The sequence below is a fragment of the Anser brachyrhynchus genome (genome assembly GCF_964034855.1).
Source record: "Anser brachyrhynchus genome assembly, chromosome: 22".
NCBI lineage: Eukaryota > Metazoa > Chordata > Aves > Anseriformes > Anatidae > Anser > Anser brachyrhynchus.
Window position 1 is genome coordinate 3261852 of NC_137715.1, and position 21993 is coordinate 3283844.

The window sequence follows — 21993 nt, forward strand, 5'->3', positions numbered from 1 at the left end:
GCTTCGAACTTTTTTCTAACCCTTTAGTAAATACATTATATTTTCCCGTTTTGAAGGGAAGAATATCACCCATTACAGAACACATGGAGAGCTAGGGCAGGGACAGGTCTCCCAGAACCCCTTTTTTTCTGTCGTAATTCTCAGGCTTTAGAATTACAGCAGTCTGTGCCTCCTGAAACCCAGCATGTCCTATCAAGCTGTCATTAGCGTACCAAACAGCTTCAGCCTGTGTGAGACATGAGACTTTAATGAAGTTAACCAAGCTCTATCATTTAGCTAAACTCCAGTCCAAAGTGAGTCAGGCTCAGCTATTCCTTTCAGCTGCCTATTTCTCATAGAAATACACGAGAATTAGATACTTAGCAGTCTTTTCTACTGATTCTTCTTCATGATTCAAGGTGCAGTCATATTTCAGTTTCAGTAGTCTTGTTGTAGTAGATAGTAGTGCAGTAGATAGTAGTGCAGGAATTTAGTGCTGTTACTAAAAGGAGTGCTATTAAGATATTTGTATTTTTAGCTGTAGAAAATATTTAGAATATGAGTTTGTAACAATACTCCCAAAATTGAAGTGGTTATTTAAAGCTACCAATGCTATAAATTGACCTGGCAGTCAAGCAAAAACAGGCTTTCTCAAAAGTGTCAGGTACCTTCTGAAGCTGTATAAATCAAAACCAGAATGGGCAGGTCTGGCTTCTGCAATGATTTTCCCATTCCTCCTGCTTGTAAGGAGGCGATAAATCGCGAAGGGTACCCATGACAGGAGCTGAGGTTCTCGACTTGCCTCTGTCTTTCGCAGACGTTGCAGAGCACGGCTGAGGGATGAGACAGGGCAAGAACTGGGGCGCAGCGTGGGGCTGGCTGGGCTCGCAGGAGCCGTACGGCTGTTTCTCTCCGCAGCAGTGAAGGCTCAGCTCTTTCATGGGACCTTGTTACCTACCTGTTACCCGCTCCGAATGGCAGGGTTGGAGGGATTGTGCAGAACAGAAAGACTTCTCCTGGGAGAAGTCTTTTTTTCAGGGTTAGTTTCAGTTGACATTTTTCAGAAATAAAGAATTGCTGCACTTCATCCTGGCCTGAGGAGGCAGGAAAAGATGCCTCCTAGTCCTGGGTGACTGAGTTGGGCAGGATTTGAGCTCCTCCTTGTGGTTCCATGTCAGCGTTGCTCAGCAGCTCTTGATTTTCTTTTTACCAGTTACATTTCCACTGAGTACATATTCCTCCTTATTCCTCATACACTTCATTGTATAGAAGTGCTTACATTTTTAATTGTTTTGGGAAATTAATCATTGAAGATACTATTTTCCAATAAATACAAGGTATAGCTATGACAAACTATTCTGGTAACAGCTGCGATTAACAGCTACGGTTTGGTACATGCAGTTCAGTACTGGCACTGTAGCTTGATAGTAAGAAGAGCTTGCAGCACCAGACAGAAATGAAGACCTGACTTTAAAAGCCACAAAACTGTAATAGAGCCACGGGTATCCTGCTGCTCAGTTCATCTCCCCAGAGATTAATTTCAGATGGAATTTTCTAGTCTGGCAGTTCAGCAAGCTCAATACTATATTAAAAACAATCACACGTATGTGTATAATCACAGAATCACAGCATGGTTTGGGTGGGAAGGGACCTTAAGGCCCACCCAGTCCCTCCCTGCCATGGGCACGACCCCTCCCAGCAGCCCAGGCTGCCCCCAGCCCCATCCAGCCTGGCCTTGGGCACTGCCAGGGACGGGGCACCCCCAGCTCCTCGGGGCAGCCTGGGGCAGTGCTCACCCCCCTCTGAGGGAAGATTTTCCTCCCTGTGTCTAAGCTGAACCTGCCCTCTTTTAATTTAAGGCATCACCCCTTGTCCTATCGCTGCGCTCCCTGGCAGAGTCCCTCCGCAGCTTTCCTGAGGCCCCTTTAGGTACTGGAAGGTCACCATAAGGTCTCCCCAGCGCCTGCTCTTCTCCAGGCTGAACATAATATTACATGAAATAAAATGAACCCTTTGTTTCACATGAAATTACTCAGAGAAATTCAAAACCTGGCTGTTGGTGAGGTGACTGTGTGTGAGACAGAATGGCCTCTGTCTTACTTCCTGACAGTTTCACAGAATACCATGCCGTCATGCAAAACAAATTGTACTTTTTCCTGGCAAGTAATACAAAACCAGTCTGCCTTGGCACCAGTGCTGTTTCATATCTTTATCAATGACAGACAGTGGGATCGACCGCACCCTCAGCGGGTTTGCAGGTGACACCAGGCTCAGCAGTGCAGTCCGTAGGGCAAAAGGAAGGGATGGCATCCAGGGGGACCTGGACAGGCTGGAGAAGTGGGCCCGTGAGAACCCGATGAGGTGCAACAAGGCCAAGTGCAAGGTGCTGCACCTGGGCCGGGGCAATACCAGAGAATGGTTTTTAACTGAAAGAGGGGAGATTTAGATTAGAGATTAGGAGGAGTTCTTCACTGTAAGGGTAGTGAGGCACAGAGAGGCTGTGGCTGCCCCATCCCTGGAGGTGCTCAAGGCCAGGCTGGACGAGGCCCTGGGCAACCTGGTCTGGTGGGAGGTGTCCCTGCCATGGCAGGGGGTTGGGACTGGGTGGTCTTTGAGGTCCCTTCCAACCCAAGCCGTTCTGTGATTCTGTGACTGTGTGAAAACAACGGTAATTTGGCACGCAAATGTCTCCTCTGAAACTCAGCTTTTTCAAATTGCAAAAGATAGCCCCGTTTTCATCAACCACACACCTGCAGGATCCAGGGAAAGGACCAAAATACTTAATTCAAAACCAGACGCAGCTCTCTACTTGTTTTTTTACAGGGCTCGTTTTTAGCTATTTAATCTACAGTGCACAGAATGAAAGCAGTGACCAGAGTGAGAAATTAAAACAGTCAGCAGGTGGCACCATGAGATGATGTTTTCTCTTTGCTTCATCCGGACTGCTCCCTGCAAGCTGGGGAGGTGCTGGGCAGGTCCAAGCTGGTGGAACGGGGGAATGAATACACAGCCCCCGCTTGCTTTAGCTGGCAATCCTGCTTCTCTTACTGAATAGCACCACGAAAAGCAAGCCGAACTGAGTTTATAGGCTGCAGTTTAAGCATCCGCAGAATATTTTGACCCCTGCATCGTAGAGGTAAATGCTTCGTGACAAAGCCCCAGCTGATGTCAGTCAGCATAGCTCCATTTACATCAGCTGAAGGTGGGACCATGGGACCTCATCACTCTGATGAGGTCCTGCCAGCCAAGCCCCCCACTTGTCGGGCACGTGCTGTTACCGCCAGGGCAGGCTGTTAGTGCACTCGTGCTGCTTTGCTGTATTTCCTGGCAGCTGCTTGTAAAACACAGGGGGCCCTGCGTTTTGTTAGGAGCCTGATTTTGTTGGTGTATGTTAGGTGTGCTCTGAACATACATAGAATCATAAAATCATAGAATATCCCGAGTTGGAAGGGACCCATAAGGATCATCGAGTCCAACTCCTGGAATATATATATATATATATATAGTGTGCTTTTTTTCTTCGGGGTACTTTCAAGAACTCATGAAGCCACCTTAGAGGAATGTCTTTTCAGCTACCTTAGGTGCATGTGGGAAACAAAGACATCAGAGACAACTTACAAGATAGTGAAAGGCAGTAATCAGGCAAATAGGAGGAATTATCTGCTAGGGAAGCTGACTTATCTGAAAAAGCTACATTTTTCAGATACCTACAAATACTTATGTGCTGAGTGGCTCAGTGATGACTGAAGGAGAAGATCCAAAGCGATAGCGAGCGCTGTGGGTAATCAGTCATTTATACACAGGTATGAGGAGAAACGGTTACCATAAGGTGCACACTTTTATTGTTAGGGTTTTTTTTAGGATATTAAATGATGTAAAGATCTGTTGCATCTTACCTGAAGATTGGAAGTACAAATTCTAAACAGTGGTAACAGTATCCTCCGTATCAGCAGCAATTAATTCAAATAAATCTTCCAGTAGAGTTACACTGCTGCTGGTATAAATGGGTAGCCGTGACAGACCAGTGCTAGTTTTATACTGAAATGCAAAGTCTGTGGGTCCCCGGGGCACACTCGGGCTGTAAGAACTTGACCCCCATGAGAGGCAATAGCAAAACTGACAGTTGCTGACTTTACTGAGCTTAACTTGAACACATTTTCAGGGACTTGCTATTGATTGTGACAGCACAAAATAAGGCACTGACAGCTCCTCGGTGGCAGCGGTATGTGGGGCTCCCTGGCTCCGTACAGGTTCTGTGGGAGGCTCCTGTCCGCATCTGGGCTCCCCTCTGAGTGCTGCTTGTGCTTAGCTGCAGTGTTCAGAGCCCAAGGGAAGAGCAACAGCACAAACCCACCACCAAAAAGAGACGGGAAGGAACAAAAAAGGAAGGTACTCTGTGCTGGTGAAGTGCATCAGCCAGAGAAGTGTGTGTGTTTGACGCCTGGGGGTTAGCACTTCGGTGGCATGGGTGCTTGCAGCGCTCTGTGCAGCAGGAGGGGCAAATCCGTTTTGTTGTGGGGGGAGCGAGCCCCACTGGAGGAAGAGGGGCTGTCCGGGGGCCCTGTGGCAGTCGTGCAGTCAGACTTGCTGTCAGCACCGTACAGGAGGTCCTGCAGGTCTCGGCAGCCAGGGAAAGTGAACCACAGCCTTGGGAATGGAGGTGGGAGGTGAGGGAGCAAGAAATGAGAAACTGAGATAGTCACAGAGGTTGTGTGTCGCAACAGCCACAGTATTTCCTCTAAAAATACATATTTGGGAAATGTTTCCTTCCATTTTACTTCCTCTGATGTTTTAGAAAGGTGGATGTATGTTCCTTACAAAGGAGCGGTGTATCTGCCTTGATAAGATCTGGGTTTAATGTCACAGGAAATCATCCTCCTACTTCAGATGGAGAAGCATCCTCCTACCTGCTCTGACGATCACCGTGCGCCCCCCTGTTGTTGTTGTTTTCTGGGGCTAGAAGGGAGGGCACTGTTTCTAAAGCTTTGTGAATAGAAAATGTGATGCCTGGCTTCCAAAGCTGTTTTCACAAACTCGGTGACAGTCCATGCCTAGAGACTGCCTGGTTTTGCACAGAAAAGGACGTGCTTTCATGGTAAAAATAAAAATAAAATATTGAAGGCAAATTAAATATTTTTATGACAGAAATGACACTGGTGTAGCTGCACAGGTTGCCAACACAACAGCTACAGCAGTGACCCAGGCTGCTGAGGTTCTGCCTCAGGTCTGAGTCCCAGCAAAGTGCTTGGCCAGCTCCTGTCCCCTGGGGCTCGCCTCGTCCTCCCTGAAGGGCTGAGGCCGTTTGCCTTCCCGCTGAAGGAAGTGCAGGAACGTACATTACAGTATTTTTTTCAGAGGTTGTGCAATTTGAATTCACGACAAAGACCTTCAGGACCTGAAGCATTGTATTTCTTCATAGTAGCTTCACATTCCTGGGAGAATCTTACGGCACTTTCTCCCTGTCCATTCATCATCACCTTTCCTACGATTATTAAAGTTCTTGCTGCTGTTACCCGCTGAGTTACCCACACCTCAGCACGTTTGTCCTGGGTCCCAGGAGCACTGTGGTAGGGAGGGGATGTGGTTGTGCGAATGGCAGTGCCACGCTGACCATACAAAAACGACTTTAGACTGAATGTGTTTGCACAAGCAGGAGAGAAACTTTATTGTGTAGGTTTTTTCCATAAGGGTACTCTATAGCTACTGACAGAAAACAAGGACATCATCTCTGACCTGTAGAGCCACATGATGTAAAAAGGGAGAGGAAATTTAAGGAAAGACATCAAGCTGTTGCACGTTTTTGGATTACATTCTTGTCATTTAGCAAAAGTAAAAGCAGGTTTCTCATAGCATTAGCCAGAGGTTGGACTGCACGGTTCTTGTCACTGGTGCGGTACAGCTGGTGTCGGAACGAGAGAGCTCCGAATTTCTCTATTAGAATCTCCGAGGAGCAGGTTTTCCATCATCTTCCACAGCCACGCGAGATCTTGTGCTGCTCACAAACGATGCTGTGGTCGGAGAAAAAAAGATAATTAAGCTTGGGGCTAAAAAAGAACTTCTAACACAGTAAAGAACCATGCAGTGCTTTTTGTTTGTTTGTTTCCTGGCATGATTTTTTTTTCACATACGGAAGAGGGAACTACATGAGTGAACTACATGAACTATGTGAAGTGGAACTACATGTCTACAGCTTATCCTCTCTCCCTGCTGGTCCGCACCCAGTAAATCTTCCACATTACGAAAGAAGGGAGGGAAAGATATAAATGAAGAGTGCACCTCACAAGTCAGGTTTGGATCTATTTTGCATGTTGTATGAACCAGCAGAGGAACTTGGGAATCCCTAAGAGATTTCCATATTTTAGAAACAAATGAGGAGTTCCTGGAATCATTTTGGCAAGCTATTGGTTTCAAAAAGGCACATAAAATAAGATAAAGTATTATGGTTTCCTCTCTAAATGGTAAAGAACGTTGCAGAAAGGATGTGATCAGTATTAATAAGAAGAAATCCCAAGGAAAAAAAGGCTTATTTAATTCTATTTTGTCAATATCTCAGCCCCTCTTTAAATTAAAATTTTTCTTACCATCCTTGGGGTTCACTCCTGTCATCCTGCGGAGAAGAAGAAAAGTTTGATTAAAGACCATCACTGAATGTGTCAACCGAAAGCATTTATTCATTTAGGAACATTGCATGACAATAGCCACGATCTCATGCTGCTTCTTCACTGGGTTGTTTCTTACGCCTGTTGTTCCTGGTGCTGTGGGTGAGGTGCTCGCTGCTTTGCAGGGCAGAACAAGCTGAGAACAAACTTTCCTGGGCCGAAGGCCGTTACTGCTGTGCAGCAAGAGGATTATGTGAGACATGCGCATGGTGCCTAGGGCCTTCTGCGCTTCACTGCAGCCAATATGGTTGCATTTGTATTTTCAAATCATCAGCACAACTGATCTGGAGATTTAGCTTGAGTAATAGCTCCCAGGATTTTGCCGGGCATCTGTTTTGCCAGTACTCAGAAGGCTGTATGTGCAATCAGTGTGATTTAGTAATCTGGAGTCGGCTTAACAACCACAAATTACTGCTTTACAACGTGTTGTGTTATTAACCTTATCTAATCATCACAGGATTTGTAAATGGTAACGTACTGGGAGTCCTGGGTCTCCAGCAGCTGGCGGTACGTGGCGATTTCCTGCTCCAGGCGGCTCTTGATGTCCATGAGCATTTTGTACTCCTGGTTCTGACGCTCCATGTCACAGCGGATTTCACTCAGCTGCTCCTCAACGCTGGTGATGAGGTTCTGGATTTGTGACAGCTGTGCGCAGTACCGGCCTTCCGTGTCCCGCAGGTTGGCTTCCAGTCCAGCTTTCTAAAGCAGGAAGACATGAGAACAGGTTGTCATACAGATGTGTCCCACAGAGGGGGAAGCTAAGGGGAGGCAAGACAGGGAGGGAGGAAGGGGAGCGTTCTAGCAGTGCTCGGGACAGCTCCGTACCATGCTCAGCTGTGACTGGAGCTCAATCTCCAGGCCCTGGAGCGTGCGTCTCAGTTCTGTGATCTCCGACTTGCTGGTCTGTATCTGCTCTGTGTGAGTGGCTACTTCGCGGTTCAGCTCATCAGTCTGAAAGAAAGAAAAAATCACATACGTTGAGCTTTTAAAAATTATTTTCAGAAGGGGGAGACCCATCCCACCTGCTGGGGCAGTAACGGTGAGGCAGTGCTTTGGTTCACAGTTCGCTGGCATTTCCATACCTGAGTGAGGAACCAGGCCTCGGCATCCTTGCGGTTCTTCTCAGCCAGAGCTTCGTACTGCTCCCTCATCTCAGTGAGGATTCGGGTCAGGTCGATGCCAGGAGCAGCATCCATTTCTACGCTGACTGTGCCACTGAGCTGGTTGGAATACTCTTTCATTTCCTGCGTGGACAGAAGGCAGAGGACACAAAAAAAATTATTTTCTGTACTCTCATGTACTTCTTGCCAGTAGCAATTGATGCAGTGGTATGTGGTACTTTAAGTATTACTTATCGTAGGTGGGGCACATAAAAGCGTTTATCAAATTTTCTCTCTCATGCTTTTCTGTTCTCTGTATGCTCTCGCACACACATTTACATGTAGCTTATATGTATGTGTCTTTTTCTCAGCTTAACTATCTCGGTGACCTGTCACATGCCTATGAATGTCAGACTGAATCTCTGAAACTCATCGATTTGAACAGTTTGGAATCAGAGAAATGCTTCTTGGGACACACTTCAGATTCCTTTGATATTGCAGTTTTCTCCTTATTAGGCTGTAATATTGTCATTCTGATTTGGTTTGATTTTTTTTTTTTCTGAGGATGTAAATTCCAAAGGGATTCCTCTCCACTTGAGAACTCTCACCTCCTCGTGGTTCTTCTTGAGGTAGGCCAGCTCCTCCTTCAGCGATTCAATCTGCATCTCCAGGTCAGCTCTGGACAGAGTCAGCTCATCCAGGACTCTGCGCAGGCCGTTGATGTCAGACTCTACGCTCTGGCGAAGGAACAGCTCATTCTCGTATCTGCAGTTTTAAAAAGAAACAAACATTGGAAAGAGTGGAGCCATAAAACCATACTATTTTATGTTGAATGTAGGAGGAACAGGAGCAACTTTTAAAGGAAGTGTAAAGGGAGTAAAGATCTTCTTTCCTGCTTCCAACTATGACATATGAAATTACTTGCATTGGACACTAGATAAGAAAATCCAAACCTGCAGATACATCACTGGAAGATAAACCAGTTGCACAACTATCTTTATCATCTTTTCAGCAGTGTCTGATGTGCTGCTGAGTCCATGAGCAGGAGCACAAAGTCACTCTTTGTCTTTCTTTTCTAAATTTCACTAAAAATTTTCACAAAGATATTGCAAACAAACACCAGTCTCTTCAACCACTGTCCTCCTTTTAAGTGATAAGCCCAAGCTTCGCCTGTCTTCTTTTCCCTTGTGGTTTAGGCTAGTAAAATAGTTAAGAGCATCACTAAAAGCTAAGACATGAGCTATAATTTATTGCATAAACAGCACAGTAATCTGGGCACTGAGTTCTGTCAGGTTTATTTTCCCGATTCATCCTTCAACACATCATTTTTTTGCCAGGAATTTTTTCATCAGAAGTTATCAAGGAAAAACATCTACCCATAATTTGGAAATGTGTCCTCCAGTGACTGAAGAACGTTATTTTCTACATAAGAAGTAACACTAAACTTCAGAAAACTGTTTTGAGAGAGAGAAAAGGAGAGAGAAGACAAATGTGCTTCAGCTAAACTTACTTCAGTCTGAAGTCATCTGCAGCCAGCCGGGCATTGTCAATCTCCAGAATGACTCTGGAATTGTCAATAGTAGCTGCAAGGATCTGGCAATTGGAAATACAGAAAACAATTCCTGTGAATGATGGTGCAATGGCAGGGTCCTGAGTACATAGTAAGTGGTTATCCAGGCTGTAAACCATCAAAGAAGGCAGAAGACATGCACCTCTGTTGAGACTTCACTGGTGAAACTTGCTTTCTGGATTGCAATAACCATTTCACTGTTATGCTGCTCTTCAGCCTGTCCTTCTTAAAGCTTTTATAGAGAAACACCAAAAATACCAAACTCTGTTCCATTTTCCAGATGCAAACCAGAGATACCATTACTGTAGCCCAAGAAAGGGCAGGTACATCTCTGTGAAAGTAGATAACATTTTCCTTTGCTGGACAGTTCATACTTTCTGTATGGAGCCTTTACATCTCTCCTTCTTTACCAGTTCTTAAGTCCTAGATGGATCACTTAGAAGCTCGTCAGCTTGTATTTAACATAATTAGAAAATACATTCACAATACCTGATCTTACCTTTAGCCAGGAGAGTTATTTTTTCAGACTTTGAGGCCTACCTATCACATTCTTTACTCTTATTATTCTGTAAATATGTTGATAATTTTATACACATTTTGCCAAGTTCTATTATTTTTCTGTGCAATCATTTTAATTTCAAAAAAAATTATCTTGTTTTCGGGATAAAACTTTGCATTTTAAATGAAGAAAAGTTACTGTTCTCTGCTGGAATGCTCAGAACCACAATATATTTGGGTTTGGGTAATTCAACATTGATTTTGTAATTGTTCTAATTGATTTCAAAGAAGTGGACTATGCAGTTCCACAATTCCAATGCATTCTTATAAATCCTGTACTTATGAATGTCATACCTTGTCTCGGAGATCTTCAATTATCTTATAGTAGTTACTGTAGTCTCGAGCTGGGCTGGTGGGGGCTTCCTTCTGGTACCAGTCTCGGATTTTGACTTCTAATTCTGCATTTGCCGCTTCCAGTGCTCGCACCTTCTGCAGGTACGTGGCCAGCCGGTCGTTCAGATTCTGCATAGTTATCTTTTCATTTCCAGAAAGAAGGCCATCGCCACCACCAAAGGCACCGTCAAAACCTCCACCAAAGCCAGCTCCTCCACCAAAGCCAGAGCCTCCACCAAAGCCAGCTCCTCCACCAAAGCCAGAGCCTCCACCAAAGCCAGAGCCTCCACCAAAGCAAGCTCCTCCACCAAAGCCAGCTCCTCCACCAAAGCTAGGTCCTCCACCAAAGCCACCGAAGCCTCCTCCAAAACCAGCGCATGAGCCACCACCATATCCACCTCCTACGGAGGAGGTGTACTTAGCTGAAGACATGTAGACACCCCTGCCACCAGCTCCTCCGTGGATGCTTGGAGCACGGCAGGAGCCTCCTGTTCGGACTGAGGAAAGGCGAGAGCTGCCACCAATGCTGCAAGAGTTCTGCATGGTGAAAGTAGATGTGGCTGCAGCACAGAAGGAGCTAGTCTGAGCTACTCAGCTTCGTGCAGAGCAGGAAAGCGTGCTCCTTCACTGCCCTGGTGCTTCTTTTATAGCCACAAGATAGGGCGTTAGGAGACAAACCCAACCTGCACCCTCCCTCCAAAGATTCTCCTCCCTAGAGGTGAGGCCAATTATGATGACATTCCTTACACACAGAGCTGGCTGTACATCTCAGGGGCTCGGGCTTGGTTTTTTCTTTTAATTAAACTAAAGGGATGATTCAGATTGTGTTTTTTCTTCAGGCTATAGTTCTGAAACCTGGAGTTTACTTCTTTGACAATCAAGAATGGAAAAACAAAGCAAGTTCAACCGCACCCATTTACCCATTTTCAGCAGTCACCACGGTTATTTTTATAAAAAATAACTTTTCCTTTAGAATGAAGTTTGAGAAAAATTCTAATTTCATTGGAAAATGTGCAATCATCAGTTCATCTCACCATTATATTTCTTTTCTATCCATATTTTTCCCCAGTCAAAATTGAATTTTAGATGTTCTTATTCCTGTTCTTTGCTCAGAATTAATATTTAGATTTTGGAATCTGATTTTATTTTATTTTTAATTAGAAAAAGCATATAATATCATAGCGTTGTGTGAGGAGTAATTAACATCCAGCAATGTACTGGGAAGAGTGAGCATACTTAATTTACTAATGCTTGTGAAGTAGTCAAGAAGGGTAATACAAGACGGGAATTATTCAATTAAAAGAACATGGGGCGACTAAAATCCTATTACTTTTGGAAAACTTAAGCAAGTTGAGTTTGAGATGAAACTGTTCAGATAGCAATTAATGTGTGTAACAACAACCTGCGCTGCGAAATCGAATAATTCTTGAAAATAGGGCTTGAGAATCCCTTACAAAGTGACATTAATCCTTCCTGTACAGAGGGAGTCTCATTTCTGATAATTTGCTGGTGAAACGTGGAGGGCAGGAATTCAGCCCCTCAGCTTCTGTTCAGTACCAAGTGTGAGAAACCAGGTTTGGGAGCTTTTTTTGAGGAAGTATTAGCTTGTTTGCCCTGCCAGGGTGTGCCACTGGGTATCGTGTGTGTGGAGTGTGGCAATAGCGGGGGGTTTGCAGAGAGAGCCCCGTTCTCTGCCCAGGGAGCCTCTCGTCAGCTGGAGGGCACGAGGTAGGGGAGTGCTGGCAGAGCTGGCACTGCGTCCCGCAGGGGCTTAAAGGAGCTGGGGGTCGAGAGAGGAGGGAGAGAAGCAGGGGCCGAGTGAGATGGGAGGGACTTTAGCTTGGAACCACCAAGCTTATTTTACAATAAAACTTTTAAATACAGAAGGGAAGCGATATATTTACTAGCAGCATAGTAACAACTGTGCTTTTCTTAGCACCGTTTTGGTAATTACATAGCAATAGAAAATGGGCTTAGAATACAGGGGGTGCGTTTTCAGAGAAACTGAGGCTCGTACCAGCTGCTGGAACAAACTGAGGGCTTTTCTGGGATTTATGGTTGACCCTCCAGTGCAGCCTCACAGAAATATGTAGCCTTTTGGGGAGGAAAAGATGGAAAGAAGTACTTGGGAGGGAGGAAATGCCGAAAGGCTTGCAGAGATACGCAGCTTAAGAGCCTGGTTCTGAGACTGTCCACTTGTACTTCAGCTGACTAGAAACGACAGGATATTTCATAGCTGTGGAAACATGTTTCAGACTGAACCTGGACCTTTGCCACTGCAGTTCAGTTTTGCTTTTGGGCAGATTAATAGTTCTGCAGAGCTTGCCAAATCTGCCTATCTCCAGGAGTTAGTATCTCAGGAGACAAGTTTAGACAAACTCTCCTAAAAATAAGTCAGTTTCCTTAAGCCCCCTGTAATATAAATACACTGAGGCGTGTATGCTGCTAGGGTCTGCTTGACTCTGAATGATCCCACAATAGGCAAGATCAAGTTCCATTTAAAAAAAAAAAGTAAAAGCACACACAAAAAACACACACAAAAGCCAGCAAAGCACTTCTAGAAAACACCATAAACGTTGACAGAAAACTTTGGGGATTTTTCATTTGGTCTTCTTTCACTCAGCTTTTATAACTTCTTTGGAAGCTTGCTGGTGAAATACACTTTGCTGCTTTTTAAAGTGCCCTCTGTGTTACTCCAGATTTTTATTGGATGAACCAGGTAGCAGGCAGAAAGCTGTTTCTTTCCTGTAGAATATTTACTATTGGGAAAAATAAAAATAAACGAAGCAGCCTCTACAGATTTTGTCCTATACCATAATTCAGAAAACCGTAGTGGTTTTTTGGTGGGTTTTTCACTCTTCTGCAAACTGTCAAACTCAGATCCTTAGGGTGTGTCCCCCACGATCAAAAGCTTGTAAATGCAGAGTGCAACACTTGCAGACCTGGGGCTGAACCCCACCTTCATCTTATTTGTTTGTTCTTTCATATTAAACAACTGCTTCCAAATAGCTTCGAATATTTTCCTAGAAATTGTCAGTAGTTTTTTCGAACCAAAGGAGAATCCAAGACACGGTGCCTCACTGAAGCACTGTGAAGTTTGGAGGTGGGCTGTTATGGATGGTTTATTTGCAGCTTGTGTCAGTTGCTATATTTTCCTAAACAGAAAAAAAACTTCACTTATGAGACTTTACTCTTGAATGTTGGCTCTTCTGGTAAGAGAAAAACTCACTACACTGAGAGCAGACTGCTGGCAAATGCTTGTGCGTGTTCAGAAGTCGCTCACCCCGTGGTATTTATTTATACTGTTTTATCACTGTCTCTAGGCTGAGAACTTCTATGTCAAAACATGCATGGTTCATGTCATTTTATAATAAACTATGTAAAGTGAAGCTGGCTTTGCTGAAAAATTGGATACAATTTACTATTTATATTAACAAAAATTTAGAAATCGAAAGTGTTTTGATAAATCTTAATTTCATACCCGAATTGGAACAAACATGTGAAAGTCATCTGTCTTTAGCTCAGTTCTAGATCTAGGTATAATTGTGGATGCAGTCACACTTTTCAGTTATTATTACTGCATTTTAGCCAGGTTCTTTTTTTAAAAAATATATATATATATGTAAATTTATGAGGTTTAGAACGTTTCCAGATTCATAATCTCATATGGCTTTAAAGGAAACCTCAAATGGGAGCTCTGTCTGCTTTGACAGCGATCTGTTTTGTTCTATGCATTCTTCATTGTTCGGTACATTCTTCATTTAGCTCTTTTCTGCAGTGGGAGCACAAACCTAAACCTACATTTTCTCCTTACGGTTTGTACAAGGAAGCTTAAGCCTGTCTATCCATTGCTGAAGTGAAAAAAAAAATGCTATTTCAAGCTTACGCCTTTATTCTGTTCTCACTGTCTTCTGAGATTTTTATCCACTTGAGATTTTTTATCATGACACAGTTTCAGCCCTTGCACAGTGCTCACCATTGTACTTGTGTGCATAAGCTCCTTAGCTGGCCATGCAGAGCTTCCCTGGACGACGTTCCCTGACACGTCCACGCTGCGCAAACTCTTATTACTCCTGTCACAGTGTTAATGGAGCTGACACACTTCAGCCTCTCCTTTCTCGAGGACAAAGAGCTTCATTCAAGAAGCAGCTTGTTTATCGGCCCGGTCTTTGCTGGTAAAATCATCACTCGGGCATTACAGACTTTTTTTTTTTCTGAACCAAACTCAAAAATTATTGTCTCTGTGTGATTTTATATTAAACATTTTGCCAGAGATCCTTCATTACCCTACAAACATGGAACAAAACCAATAAAATCATAAACTATAATTCAAGTGAGGTTATCAAAACAGGAATTCAAGCCTTCTCAAGATTCTTTCAAGCCTCTGAAGCCTCCAGTTTCTTTAACAGGATTTATGAATTCATTCACTTTTTGGCATTTTAACCTCCCGAACACTTTCGAATTGTTTATCTCTTAAGCATCCTTTTTTTTTTTGTATTTAATTCAGATTTTGCAAATAGAACTTTTTGGTCAAAATGTGCATCTGTGTATCCTTGTATCTTTTGCTTTGCATTCTCAGAGCATGAGAACTGCCTGGCTGACTCTTTCATATTTGCAGCTATACAACACAAGAAACCTGCTCCAGTAATCTCATCCTCGGACTGGTTTTGTCACAAGAATTTATCCCAGGGAAGGGAATTTGTTGAGATTCAAAAACAGACTTGGAGTTTGTGGGTTTATCTGGAAGGACTTCCAGGTCTAACTGCTGTAGGGAATAAAACTGGTATAAGACATTTATTAGGAAGTGTCAGCACCCAGGAACAACCGGCCGTGAAGCATTTCATGCACAAGAGCTCTCTTCACCCCGTGCTTGCAGAAGCAGACGGGGTACGGAGGGGAGTGTGTCTCAGAGCCACTTGCACCGTGTGCATGCCGGTGCTTTGCATGCCACTGCTCCCTCTCGATTCTGCACTTGGTGCCACCAGAGCAGCTTGGCGCAGCCGTTCCCATCTTGTCCTCCTCTCTGCGTGTCTTTGCTGGTTTGTACTTTTCAGCACTGTTTTTTTCCCTCTCAGTTTTTCCCTGTCGTAGCGAAGCCACTGCGGAGTGTTCCTGTGCTGGCTTTCCAGAGGCTCAGCTGGGATTTGTGTGTCAGTACCCGACAATTGCTGCTGACAGGCCACCTGAGTCACTGCTGAACCAAACCCAAGCTCCAGCACTTCGTCAATGGCAGAGGATTACCCAGCCTTGACAGAGGAGGTCCATGGCTTTGGGATGCTCCTTGCTATGCAAACACTCCATTAATCTGCAAACTAGTTATGAACAAGAGCGAAATAATTTATTCCCTCCCAAGTCCAAGGGGAGAAGTGACGAAGGGGCTGACGATGCCTCCCTAAAGCACAGCCTGCGAGATGATCCCTGCTGGGGGGTGCTCTGGGGGGGCGCCTTCAGTCTGCTGATTCTGCCCTTTCGGTTTCACCCGCAGTTCCCCGGGTCGCTGCGCGCTCTTACGAAGCTGAGGAGTGGGAAGGGGATACTCAGGCTGTAGCCCTGATGTTTTTTTTTCAGCACAAACCCTGAAATGTCTCTTCGGCTGTAAGCTTCCAGAGTGATGGTTGGGAATGAAATTTCTGATTTCTGGTGGCCTGAACTAAAAGTGATTACGTTAAGAATTTCAGCTAGGACAATATCCTAAAAGTAGCATGAGAATGAAGGCGGTTAAACAGGGGCCTGAAGGTTTGTTACCTGTGTAGGAACTGAGGGTTTTATTTTTGTGTTTGAAGATAAATGCATCAGACCAGAAATTGAGTGAGGAGATCTCACATCTGTTCCTCACTCCTGTGTTTCTGCAGGGGTATCTTCAAGCTGTTCTAACAGCTTTATATTTTACCCCAACAAAGCATCTCCCAGCTCTTGCTTCTTCCAGAATCACTTAACATCTCTCTGTTACTGCTCATCGGAGTGCACAGGCAGCACAGTCAGTGACATGAATCCCTCCTGTATTTCCCACTCCGAGGGACCAGGGACCCTGCTGCCTCCATACGCCGAGCTCCTGCCAGCAAGAGGAGCCAGAAGGAAGCAGAGATGGAGCTCCTGCACCCACCAACACCGAGACACCGAGGCAGGGAGGCTGGCCAGGGTTTTTCTGTCTGATTAAAGCCAAACTCGAGTAATGATATTACAATAACCAAATAGGAGGTGAGACTGCAAGAAGAAGATTATCTTTATTAGAGTAGATACAGCACTTCAGTACATGAAAAAAATGTTAGTAATTAAAAAGCTAACCCAGTTTGCAAACTAATCACCACCAATCTACTTAAACTTTGTGTGGTCAAGAATTTTCCATGCTTTAACATATTAATTTCCAGCAGTTTAGAGTAATTCCTCTGCATTTTAATTCCTCTTTTCTCATCTTGAAAATGACATTTGGAGGACTTCCAGTACTATTTTCCATCTGCCAACTTGTCTCTTTTGTCTGCAATAATGTGGAGAGAAAGAACAGCAATTACTTAACCAGAACACATAAGACCACTCTCTGCAATATTCACTGAGCTTAGTTTATGTCTCATCTGTCATTCCCTTCTCTCAGAAGTTTTATTCTTCATAGCATTGATTTGAATCATACATCACTTTTACAATACAGCTGACCTTTAAAAAGCAAGTCATGCTTGCATGTTGGTACAGTTCCCCTGAGCTGGGAAGCTGAAAGTTCTTGTATCCCTTCATCTGGGGGAAGGATTACACATTTTGTGCTTTTCTTAGCCTTTATGGTAGCAAAGTCTGAGATTTTTTTTTCTGATGTCTACCATCTTTGGATGACTAAAACCTAAATTCTATCCAGTCATCACTCATGACTGCCTAGATTTTTCCTGTGACACACATCAGTGCAACAGCCCTGTCTCTAAAACGGACACCACGACCATAATATATGTATTTCTTCCTGTTAGAAAAAAAAACTTCTTTGACTACTAAACATTTCCTGGAAGAGAAAGAATCCTTACCGGCAGTTCCAGAAAGGGAGCCAAACATCCTGTAGAACAAAGAGATAATAGTTGAAAGGAGAGGTAACGCATCAAATGCTGTGTGAGACAAGGATGTATGAAAGCAAATTCTCTACAAGGCACATTTGGTATATAGTCAGAAAAAAAAAAAAAAGTGATAATCTCCTTGCTCTCCCTTTCAGCTCAAGAGAAGGAGTTGCTGTAGGAAGTAGTTTTTTTAAAAAATTATGGCCATGAGAAAAGACAATTATTGAAAGAAGTTGTAGAGGAAATCAAAGCCTTTCAACCCCTACCTCACTTTTTTGTTCCAGTCTATGAGCTATTTTCCTCCTTGAGGCCATATGTGAGATAACAGAGAATGTCCACTTAGGTGGCTGTCTGAAAAGAGCTAGTTTGTCTGCACTCACTTCTATTCAGAATATTTATTCCTGCACTGAGTCCCATGAGGTGAGAGCTATTTCACTGGTAACAGTTTATGGGAATTTGTTGTTAATGCAGGTATTCTATAAACCATTGCTAATTGCACTGTTTCCTAAATGTCAAGCAGCTAATGATTGCTTAGTGCTTTCACTGTTAGTGCCATTTAATCTTTTCTACTGCTCGTCAGTTTGCCTTTTCGTTTAGAAGCTCTTAGAGGCACCCAGTTAATGTACGGAAACGTAACATTTCTAGCTTTACTATGGCCCAGAAAAAAATCATTTGTTAAAAAGATTAGAATCCCAGGAGTGTTTGAAGTTGTGCTTACAGTGATGGTGTGGCACACGAGCACCATGGCACGGTGAAACTCCATGAGGCTAAGCGCAAAGGTCTCCTGCAGTGAGCGGAGTTACTTACTGGGACTCCTGGCCCTCCAGGAGCTGTCGGTAAGTAGCGATCTCCTGCTCCAGACGAGTCTTGATATCCATGAGCATCTTGTATTCGCTGTTCTGGCGCTCCATATCAGCTCGGAGGTCGGCCAGCTGGGCCTCGATGCTGCCAATCAGGTCCTGGAGGTGCGCCAGCTGGGCACTGTAACGCCCTTCAGTGTCTGCCAAGGTGCTTTCCAGCGCGCCTTTCTGAGAGCAAACCACAAAAAGGTTGCTGCCAAGCGCAGGACTGCTTGCAGGAAGGGGAATAGGGGCATATTTCAGCGTGTTTGGGTTTACGCAGTGCAAATTTGAACGTACCATGCTGAGCTGGGACTGAAGTTCTATTTCCAGCCCCTGGAGGGTGCGTCTCAGGTCAGTGACTTCGGACTTGCTGCTCTGCAATTGTTCGGTGTTGACAGCTACTTCGCGGTTCAGCTCCTCAGTCTGAAACAGGGAAAGCACTGCGTGAGAACCGTGGGGCCTCTGGGTGGAGGTCATAAGGCTTTCACAGCAGTTTTCTCTAAGTTTTAATAATTATTTTGTTTCTTTCATGGATTTTTTTATTAGTATTTATATAACACAGAGCTTTTTCTACCTTACTGTGGAACCAGGCCTCAGCATCCTTCCTGTTCTTCTCAGCCATGAGTTCATACTGGTCCCTCATATCAGCCAGGATCTTGGACAGGTCAATGCCTGGAGCAGAGTCCAGTTCGACGCTGACTTGGCCAGCCACTTGTCCTCCCAGGGCACTCATTTCCTAGGTTGAATAGCAGAGGAAGACAAAAGAGAGTACAATCATAACTGAAAACATGAACCTTCTGTCCTTTCTTCAAGGGCTAAGGTCTGACTGACTGCACTTCACTACTGGCAGGGGACATCTTTTGTTTCGCGGTCTACACAGAAGTCTTTTCTGCTCTAGTGGAGAACCTGAGGGACTCCACACAGTGTTTTTCTAATATCACTTCCAAACATGTGTCTTGGTTGTTGTTTTTGCTTTTACCTCCTCATGGTTCTTCTTCAGGTAGGCCAGCTCCTCCTTTAAGCTCTCGATCTGCAGCTCCAAGTCCGTCCTAGCCAGCGTGAGCTCGTCCAGGACTCTGCGCAGGCCGTTGATGTCAGCCTCCACGCTCATGCGAAGGGCTTGCTCTGTTTCAAACCTCGAAAAAGCAAAACAAAGCTATTCAGGCTAGCTGATTAAGGTACTATGAAGCACATTGTTTGTTATAAATGTATCTGATAAAGGAACTATGATGTGACAAATGTCGTCCAGTGTTAAACTTCTCTCCACTTATTTTACATGATATAAATTTTATTGTGGTATAGATGATGTTTTCCGCAGGTAGAACTGCAACAACAGGATCAAACTAATGTTACCACAGAGATTTTATACACGTTCCTTTGTTTTTTCACAGTCTTTTGTCTCAATAAGGATTTTTGCCTCCTCAAGAGACCCTTTTCCTTTCAGAAGTTACTCACTTGGTCTTGAAGTCATCAGCAGCCAGTCTGGCATTGTCAATCTGCAAGACGATCTTCGAGTTGTCAATAGTGGCAGCAAGGATCTAGAAACAGTGAGAGTTCATTGCTGAGGCTGTTATTTTCTTTCCTTACACAGAAGATAAAATAGTTCAGATTGTATCTCACCTGTAGCTACACCAAATACAAGTGTATTTTATTTGGTCTCAGTAGGAAAGGATCAAAGATCTATAGCAAGTACGCAGCACAGATTTATCACAGTACTTTTGCCATTATTGTCGGTTACGGATGGCTTCCCTTACTTTTGTCTGGCAATGAAGTGGCTTTATGCTGCAAGTCCCACAGTGAGACAAAACTATGTTGGCTCACCCTTGTGAGCCAGTCAGTAGGTGGCTGAGGCAAGAAAACATTTCCTGGAGAGAAGCAAAGGGAGCGAAGTCTGCAGAACCCTCTCGGCAGAACTTGTTCTCCTTACGCATTTTCTTAACAATTAAAAGGACTGGATGATTTCAAAATAAATGATGTGTTTGTGTATCATAAACAATATAGGGTCATACTGCTTTTGGATAGCCTTTGAGCACATTTTCATTTCCTACAATACTCAGTTCAGTGTTTATTGATTCTTCTAATGCATTATAAAAGGCCATAAAGGAGATTTTGTTTACTTAGAAGCAATCCCTGTTAATTTTTAACTGGAAGGCATGTCTTTTTTTGCCTGCCACTTTCAAAACTCAAAAGGTCTTCTACAAAAACAACTGGAACAACATCTTACTTCCTCTAACCAAGGGGAATAAAAGACAGGTGGAAAAAGAATCCTAAAAGGAGAAAATTATTTCCCAGTTCTGCCTTTTCTGGAGCTCAGCTTCTGAAATCAGTAAAGAATGTGAATGGGTTAAAGCACGGAGAAAGTAAAGTGTGTGGGAGCGGTCATGAACTCCAAGCTGAGCTGTGAAGAGTAAACCTCAAGTTTTCTTTCATTTATTTACATAGGTTAGTCAGCTGCCACCTGTGTTTTCCGGGGTGTGTATCATCGCCAAGTAACCTGTTATCAGCTACCCATGGGCTATTGGGGCAGTTTCGGCATTTATGTATGGGATTGATTACTTTATGTCTGCTGCTTCCATTTCCCATAAGCCAAATGTTTCAGCATTCTTATTTCAAGCTTAACTAGGTGAGAGATGCAATAAAAATATATTTAGGGGGATGTAAGTGTGAGCTACTACCTATGCATTCACAAAAATGTACATAACCTGTTTTTATTTTTACAGTAAAAGCAGTGTGTGTGTGCCTGGCTGAGATACGCAGGTTGCTGTCATTGTTTAGCTTGCTTTATATATATATCAGAATTTGTAGGGTTGCACATATATTAAATGGTCATACATATGCATATAGCCAGCAGATATATATATATATATATGCTTTATTAAAGTAAATATTATCAGAGAATGAAATAACGAGAAATCTCAGTCTGTCTGTTTTGTACGTTCACTTAGCTAAGATTAAAAAAGGTAGATAACTTCTTACTAAGCATTTTCTTTATCCACCCTAACCAATCATTACATATTCATTTCATCTTCCTCCTTTTTGTAACCTGCAGTGCCTTCTGGCTATTTTCCTAGTGAGGCTCTTCTCTTTTTTTTATGCTTCCTTCGTAAGTGTTTGTGCAAATCTAAGGTGCTTTTTAGTCAATGTTAACACCTACCTTGTCTCGAAGGTCCTCAATAGTCTTGTGATAAGGGCTGTAGTCTCGAGCTGGGCTTGGTCCTTGTTTTTGGTACCAGTCTCGGATTTTAGTTTCAAGATCAGAGTTTGCTTCTTCCAGTGCCCGAACCTTCTCCAGGTAAGATGCGAGGCGGTCGTTCAGGTTTTGCATCGTTGTCTTTTCGTTTCCTGAGAGGAGGCCATCACCGCTACCCAGACCACCCCCGTAACCACCACCAAAACCGCCACCAAAGCTGCTGCTAAAACCACTTCCATATCCACCACCCAGGCCGCTTCCTAGACCAGAAGAGACAAATCTAGCAGAAGAGACTGACACACCCCTGCCACCAGATCCCCCGTGGATGCTTGGAGCCCTGAAGGAGCCTCCACCAAAACGGACGGAGCAGCCACCGGGTCCCCCTGCCACGGAAGAGGTGGTTTGCCTGAAGCTGTAACTCGCCATAGAGAGAAATGCCAAGGGCCTAAGGCAAGCTGCAGTTTGAGATCCTGAAGCAGGAATGTGTGCTCCTTTCCCCCACCCCACGTCTTTTATGCCTCCAACAATGGGAGTTGTCTCCAGAATGTGTTATCTGAGACCCGTGGAATTTATCGGCCTTAAACCCTCTGCCAACACGGCAATTCCTCTCATTGGTCAGTTGCTGGGAAGTGAGTGGTTCCGAAATACCTTCACACACGGGAGCCGATCCCCTCCCCTTGCCTCTTGAAGAACAAGGTGGGATTCAGAGGAGGTGTCGCCCTGCTGAGGGGAAC

General features: G+C 44.1%; 1 protein-coding gene and 1 long non-coding RNA gene across 2 annotated transcripts in view; one reads left to right on the forward strand and one right to left on the reverse strand.

The window, feature by feature from the left end:
• Nucleotides 1-21993, forward strand: part of LOC308181484 — a 129846-nt gene that overhangs the window by 36371 nt on the left and 71482 nt on the right. The gene's annotated exons all lie outside the window — the stretch shown is intronic.
• Nucleotides 5616-21795, reverse strand: LOC308181819 (uncharacterized protein). The gene is made up of 15 exons (XM_080565480.1): nt 21224-21795; nt 19525-19607; nt 19049-19205; nt 18644-18805; nt 18367-18492; nt 18035-18255; nt 17201-17229; nt 10161-10786; nt 9249-9331; nt 8347-8503; nt 7721-7882; nt 7464-7589; nt 7117-7337; nt 6561-6586; nt 5616-5987 (listed from the first exon to the last, which is right to left on the reverse strand). The coding sequence occupies exons 1-15, from the start codon at nt 21683-21685 to the stop codon at nt 5914-5916; spliced, it is 2715 nt and encodes a 904-aa protein (XP_080421606.1). The 5' UTR covers nt 21686-21795; the 3' UTR covers nt 5616-5913.